This window comes from Leuciscus leuciscus, assembly GCF_965113295.1.
Source record: "Leuciscus leuciscus genome assembly, chromosome: 8".
In the NCBI taxonomy this organism is placed as follows: Eukaryota; Metazoa; Chordata; class Actinopteri; order Cypriniformes; family Leuciscidae; genus Leuciscus; species Leuciscus leuciscus.
The window spans coordinates 24,417,557-24,425,409 of NC_138732.1; the positions used below are offsets into that span (position 1 = coordinate 24,417,557).

The 7,853-nt window shown below is 37.7% G+C and overlaps 1 protein-coding gene across 4 annotated transcripts in view; it reads left to right on the top strand.

Annotated features, from left to right (window-relative positions):
* htr4 (5-hydroxytryptamine receptor 4) overlaps positions 1-5,208 on the top strand; it is a 109,697-nt gene extending 104,489 nt beyond the window's left edge. For 3 of the 4 annotated variants that reach the window (XM_082177300.1, XM_082177299.1, XM_082177298.1), the window contains one exon: positions 587-5,208. Coding sequence is in view for 1 of the 4 variants with exons in the window: in XM_082177298.1 (XP_082033424.1) it covers positions 587-674 (88 nt within the window). In the remaining 3 variants the exon portion in view is untranslated. The remainder of the gene's footprint in view (positions 1-586) is intronic. The other variant, XR_014208033.1, reaches the window with a different exon arrangement.
* The last annotated feature ends 2,645 nt before the right edge of the window (positions 5,209-7,853 follow it).

Consider the following 7,853-nt stretch of genomic DNA (forward strand, 5'->3'; position numbering starts at 1 on the left):
ATTGGACAAAAATAATTTTGGTCCGAGCTTCTACGTCTTTTACTGTTTTTAAAGGTTGGTTAAAGACTTATTTGTTTTCTCTGGTCTTTTAGCATGTATGGTATTGTTATATCGTTGTATCATTTTATGTACAGCACTTGGGTCTATTGAGTAGTTTAAAAGTACTTCATAAATAAATGATATGAAGAAAAGCACAAAAGTCACGTAAGCAAGATTGTAATTGTGCACGCACATTAAGCTGCATACTGCATAGTCAACCTTTTATGTGCTAAAAGATAATTCTGTCATATAGTTGGCCTCAAAGCTATAAAAGCCACATTTTGATATCATATTTAAACCTGGGCTGTTTTTGGCCCTCACCATTAGCAGAAGTAGGTGATGTAAAGATTCTGCCCTTGTTAAATAACCTTTTTTCATATTTGTGAAAAGGTCAACAATGGCTCTTCTGTCAAATGAGTTGAGGTGGTTTATATTTCTCCACATTGCTTGATAAATTCTACTAAAAGCTTGTAGAGAGACGAGTATGAGTGCTTTTACATGTGTCACTGTAATTGAAGCGGTGTCCTGGTTTCTTTTTTTCTTTCAGGTATTCAGTTCTTCACAATGGAAACCACATTGAACAGGAGAAACTGTCAATACAGAACGACACAGAGTCCCAGGAGTCATGTTTCTGACACAGGCCACACTCTCATGAGGACCATCACTGGAAGGTGCCATTACTTACCGCCCTGCCTGCAGCTCAGACGCCACCGGAGCATTCCAGGACTTGAGGACTGGGAGCTGGACTGAACTGTTTGCTCAGAGAGCTGCTGAACAATGAAGGAAAGAACAATGTTGCCAAAAGTCTATATTTTAGGATATGAATTTCCATTGCAAAGGAATGTTGGTAAGTTTTTTCCCCCCAAATGCGTTTATTTCCTTTTTGGTACTCCTGGGAATATTATTTCCAAACCAAAAATACATCTTTCAAGCTTTATCCAGAGAGGCTTTCATTATCTTTAGAGTCAGGATAACACTTCCCGAAAGGTACGGCACAAATGCTAAATAAAGATTTATTTTTGTTCTATAAATAAATAAAAAATAGTTAAGAGTAAAAAAATAAATCCCATCACAGTATTAAGAGGTAGAGCTGGGAGCATTGCAGGAGCGATTTCACAGTTTTCCCCCGCAAAATTGTATATATCGCATCTGACAAAAGTTTGTGTTTATATAATATATGTGTATGTACATATATATATACACATATATTATTTAAACACAAACTTTTATGTCAGATGCAATTAATCGTGATTAAACGATATATACAGTATATCCTTTTATTCTTTAATATATATATATATATAATATATATGTATCTTTCAGTGAATACGGTACAATACCTTTCAAAGGTACAGCATAAAATTCCTCAAAATGATTTGACAGGAAATTAACTTTTTCTTCTAGCCTTGAAATTGGTTTGGAGAAAACATACTATTTCATTTTTTGGATCATTTTCATATTGTGAATGAAATCTCATTTATGTACTTAAGACTTCTAAAGCTCTTTGGGGAATTAGATGTACTGGTCACAAAGTTGTGCTCTGAGCTCAGATCCACGAGTGACCGTTCTCAGTCAGGTCAGCTCTGTGCTTCGCATAAATGCTTCCATTTCCACAAAGATTTCTGTTACGAGGATCTCCTCTGACGTGATTCACCGTGTCTTAAACCGTTTTAGTCTTAGCCGAAGATGACCATCGGTTGCTGCATGGCTAAATTGGTTTTAGGAAAGGAAATAGCCTGAAGTTGTTCTTCCAAAAGTACTTAAAAGGATAGTTCACCCAAAAAGTGGAAATGCATTATTTATAAACCCTCAAGTTATTTCAAACCATACGGGCTTTGTTTTTTTTTTTTGTTTTTTTTTTGTTGTGGAACACAAAAAGGATGTCAATGATGCAAAATGCCAGTAATTCAAAGGGAATAACAACTTAAGGTGCAGTCACATTTACAGATGTTCAGCTAATTTTGCAGTAATTTCAAGAATTCCTAAAAACGCGATCAAGAATTCCCCACGCGGATTTTGCAACAGTCGCAAATTCACCGCGTTGACCAACAGAAAGCTTGGTACTTGGTTTGAAAGGGACTTCTGTGTGAGTTGTGCTTCATACATACACTATTGACATTAGACTTGCTTTTTTGCCTGAAATATTTAGCCAAAATATCTCTAGTGGAAGTATGTTAAAGGTATAGCGGAGGATGTTTTACTTCCTGGTGGGTAGTCTAAACTATTGGTCCTCCTATTTGTCAATCATTCTGGTGAATCAATCAAACTTTTCAAAAAGTGGAGAGGGCGGGTCTTATCTAAAATTTGGAAAGATCCTCCGCTATACCTTTAATGGAAATGAGAGGAAATTCTCTATTCATGTTCCACAGAAGAAATTAAAGTAATTTACTGCTGGCAAAATGGGCTTTCAATTAAATTTGTCTGCCTATACAGTAGAAAGGCGAAACATTTTAATCAGTGCAACCTGACTAGAGAAAACAGAGAAAAAAGGGCTGTTATCTTCCCTTTTGTCTAATAGGTGGGAAAACTTCAACACCCATAATGCAGTGGGCATGTTGCTGTCCAAGGTTACTTCCACCAGTATGCTGTGGATACGCTTACCAGAGTCTAATACCACCTTGCTTTAGTAGTAAATACTTCTTAGCAAACTTTTAATCATAATAGTGTTGACTTGTATTGTTGCCGGGTGAAAGAATTCAAAGAGTAAACGTTTAGCGGGAGTGAGTTACTTTCGGTTTTAAGTGAAGGATTCAGTGCGTTGTAGGCAGTGGCTAAAGGCTGTGAAGAATCGTAAATACGGAGAGAATGGCGCAATGGAAAATCTGAAAAAACTCTGTGTTTCTAGTGGACATTTCTAACTGGATGCCATTCTGTCAGTTCCATCCAACCCCGCGAAGAAAAACACTGTCACGTATACAGGTACTACATGTAAACTGTTTATATACAGTATTGTACGTATACAATAACTGTTTTGTTAATAACCCTCTGTCAATCTGTGGGCGGGGATACAAAAATGCACAAGTATAGACAAAAGTCTCATCATCTGACCAAAATTTGCTGACAAATAAATGTGCATTTCTCGGTCCAGGTAACACGGAGAATGAGTAAACATTATTAATTTACATATACTACTGGCAAAAATATAAAGCGGGTTGAAAATCAGCGAAGTTACATACAGCCAATACAGGTTTGGAGCAACATGATGTTGAGTAAATTATGTTTTTTGGGTGAACTATCCTTTTAAGAGTATGTCAAGTGAATGCTTCCTAGGCATCTGGAGAGGAAATACAGCTTATTATTATTCTTTTTTATTTAATGCAAATTTCATGGGGAAATTTCATGCATTTTTGTTCCTTGACATTTATATCTAAAATCTCCCAAAGCAGTGATGTGCCATAATAAAGCTCTCTTCCAGAGCTGAGGACCCCAATAAACATCAAACTGGCTCCTAGGAGAGCCTCCATATAGCAGAAGTGACCCAGAACAATCTCCATCCCTCATTTCAGCATTTGCCAGTCTGCTGAACCGTGCCTCTACCTAAAATGAATTACCTTAGGGAACACCAATTGTTTGAATTGATCTAAAAGATGTAAATATTTTTAAATAATTACATTTGTGTCAGCCAGTTTCATCAGAAAAGCAGGTTTGGTTTTATTTGCTAATTTGCAGAGATGAACAGGCAGTGAAACATGTACAACACAAAAAATATCAAACATGTACAGCTCAGCACTGTCCTCATGCATTAGTGTCCTGTTTATTTTAAAATGATGACCTCTCCTGCAAATAAAGCACTTTTAGCACTTTTATAATATGAAGATTATTCATCCACAAGTCATTCAGTATTCTGGTCACTAATATGTTGAAAGCTGATGAATGAGTTTGACTTTCGTGATCAGTTTTCATAAACGCGGCATGGTGACGTGATGAAGGAACAAACAAGACACACTAAGATTCGGTCAACCAGTGGAAGAGTCTATCATGGCTTTATTTGTTTGAATGCGAACAGAGCTACATTACCTAGCTTGAGAGAATAGCTCTTTTTTTCTCATCTTCTCATGTTTTTATCAAGCGATATTTCATTCCTAAAGGTAGAGTTTAGTTTGATTTTATTGTACATAGGAGTATATTTTTATGCAAAAGATTTGATAGTGGTCCGTGTGTTCCTTTTAAATGCTTCAGTCAAATGCGTTTCTTCTTCCAGTCTGGTGTATCTGCAAATGCTGACCATGAATCCACAGTGTCATTCGAAGCAATGTCCAAGTGAGCTGTATGCTTTTTTTACAATCAAATATGTACATGGTCATGCCTTCACAGGATTGTACAGAGCATTGTGAATCGCAGTGAAACTGTGCAAGTGAACACCAATAAATGCTGGTTGTGGTTGAAAATATTCCTTTGTAAGAGGTTATAATGTACAATCAAAGGATTTTCCCAGCAACCCAGCCAACTGCAGGGTTTTGATGAGTTATAAAGTCCATATTATTGATTTCATTTCATTAGTACACTTTCGATAATGTACCCTTTGATTCAAAGCTTATTAAAAATAAGCGTTTTTTTTGTTGGTGACAGCGGTGAACAGCTTGCACAATTTCCTTTCTTTGGATGTCATTATGTTGTTTAAAGATGGAGATTTGATAATGTTTGAAGCTTAGGAACCATGACTGTGAGCTGAAAACGATTTCCCTTGAGTTATGAAAAGGAGCACCGATGGATATGTAAGGATTTGAGAAAATGATGACACTCCATAACCATGACAGAACCAAAAACACTACCATATGAGCCATGAGTTATTGCTTCTAAAAGAGCGGGCCAAAAGTGTCAGATATGACATAAACAACATTCAGAACCTTCTCCCCGAATCTTCATGGACCTTCAGGGTAGTCATTCCCATCAGGATTTCATTGGAAATAATTCCCTGGCCGGCAGCCTCACATATGAAGCGTAATCGAACACCTCAGAGCCCTGAAGGCAGAAGTGCTAAGCATGAATGTGTTGTAAATCTCCCAAGAAGTTGTAGAACTTTTGTAAACTCAGTATTTATTTTGGTGGATTTAAGATTGATATTTTCATGTAAGGCTTCTCTTTCAGGGAGCTATGTGTATTACTTTTTCTGTTGCTATGTGACAGCTCTAAAACAAATTATAATTAAAGACTACGAGATGTTATTAATCCTGTGTTTTGTGTTTTCTCGAATATCCTCATTCTCTCTGTCTATCATACCCCTTAATGTACATTAAGATGCTTACAATCTCCACCTTTCTTGTTGAGAGATGGAAGCCCAGCATTTAATAATTCATCAATGTGAAAAACAACAGACTGGCAGTAATGAGGTGCAGACTGCTCAGGTTTACTCCCAGTAGAGCGTACAACTCCACACTCACCTTTACCCATGCCAGAGCTCATTTCCCTTCACCAATTTGATGGACCATAAACTGCTTTAAAAGCTCTCCTCATGCTCTCCTGAGTCACGTTCATTGAACTTTCACCTTGGCATTATGTCGTCTTTGGGTATTTTTAAGAGCATGCGTCAACGTTTCCAAGTTGGTGTGCTGTCAAATTTAAATTGGGTGCAGGAAGCTTTCTGACTTGTAGAACTTTTCTCAGACTTATCTCTCATCTCTCATGAAGTAATAGTGACGCAGTCGGGTCGATAACTTCAAGCATGGTCTTAAAAACATCATCGCGGCCATCATCACTAAATCCGTGTGACCCGAGACCCCATTTCGGCTTTGCGGTTGATCACGGGAGCCATACTGAGGGAGTTATCTGAAGGGCTGAGGAATGTCTTTTCCCCTGATTGCATTTTGGAGTGACTTGCTGAGTTAAGTGCTCCCTCATCAGCCTTGGAGAACAGACTTTGGCAGGGTTTTTTTAGGTGAAATTCTCAAAATGCTTCATTTACACAACTCAAATGTCAAGTGTGATAATGGCCTTTGTGCTTGGTGAGCTCTGGCTTAATCAAAGTCTAAGCGGAGCGCCGGCCGACTGGCCGGTGGGAAATCGAACATAGCAATTAGCACTCAAACACACAGCCTAGCAATTCCGTGTGAAGCTCTCAGTTTGCTTTTCAGCTCTTCAATTTTTAATGCAACTTAGCTATGAGGTTATTTTGCTTATTTTCCTCCCGCTTAATGTGCTTGTGGGACCTCTGCTAATTCGTGTTGGCCTTTTTGCATATTTGAAGCTTTCATGTCCCTCGTGGGATGCTAATAATGAATCTAACCTTTAAATGTGGGGAGAAGTTTAGGCCTTAAGCCCGAGTTTTAAATCTGACGTATTGCACTGACTGAAGAGTTGAAAAAGTCACTGGAGGTAGACTGAGGTGTGTTGAGAAGCCCTGTAATGAGATGATTTACAAAGGAATGTCAACGGTTAGCCTTGTTTTAGACAAACTACATGCTGTTTGCCCTTTGTTCTCGACTTGTAATGAGTCAGGCGGACTTAAAGGACTTTTAATATGAGTATTGCATGCTTTTCAGTCCTTTTTAGAGAAAAGTGGTATTTTCCCTGTAAGAGTAACTCATAAGGCTTACGCAGCAAGGCACGCAGGCAATGGAAACTGAATAGGTGGTTGTTATCCTCTCAAAGGTTTTATAACTTTGACCTGAGCTTGAAATGCTTTCAGATTCTGTGAGACACAGCAGTTTTTCTCTATATTTTTTTATGGGGCTGCTGTTTGATACATCTAATGGTGCTTTTCTTTTCTGTCTGCCCAGGCCACATCAGTCACTGGAATGACATCAATTCATACAGCACACTTTCGGTGCCGGAAACCAGTTCACAAACATGTGTACATCTTAAACGTGTGCATAAGCAGCGATAAGCAAATCGTGAGAATGAAAAGGGGAGAGAAAAAGTGAAAAAGCTTCACATTTATCCCGAAATATCTCTGAAAATGTGGAATGCAAACCATCAATTTAGCAAATTAAATGGCCTTCTCCTGGGAAGTGGCTTTCAAAGCTGTTCTCACACTGATTTCTAACCTAATGCACAGTATTTATTTTTTTCATTGATTTTACATGAGAGAGACTTAAGTAACTTACAGCGGATGAGTCCTTCAGGCTACTGGGTAATAAAGATCAAAGCAGGGATGTAACCGAATGTTCAAGACTGGAGGGAACAAATCTAAGAATTTAAGAATCATAGAGACGCACATATTGATGGACTGCTTTTCTAAATATGGTGGGACAGGAGTCTGGATTTTTGCTTTTCTTTTTGATGCTTATAAGTGCTCTGTCATTTGCAAGGTTGAGTCAAAAAATGTTACCCATTCATTCAGTCCCACCACCTCATATGGTCTATTTTGAATATTCATTATCTTTCTTTTTAGTCACTTTTTAGTTGAGAGAACAAGTCAATAATCACCATTCTAAACACAGTTTAAAGTTGACTGCATTGAAGTGGAAACCTGGGATGAACTCCAGGCGGCACAATCAGTCGTTATGTATAATGAATGAATTTAGATAATCCATGAATATGCATATAAACATGAAATCAGATAAACAAAATGAATTGATAAAGAAGACAGAGAGATGATGCATGTCCCAGATCTGCAGAAAGAGATGGGGTGAAGGCCGGGGTAACACTTTACAAAAAAGTTCATTAGTTAACATTACACTGTGAACTAACATGAACAAACAATGAACAGCTGTATTTTTACTAACTAACATAAACAAAGATTAATAAATACTGTAACAAATGTATTGCTCATTGTTAGTTCATGTTAGTTAATACATTAACAAATGTTAATAATGAATTGTAAAGTGTTACCGATGAAGGATAGACCCGTTTAGCCCTCGTCACCTGATTTTTTC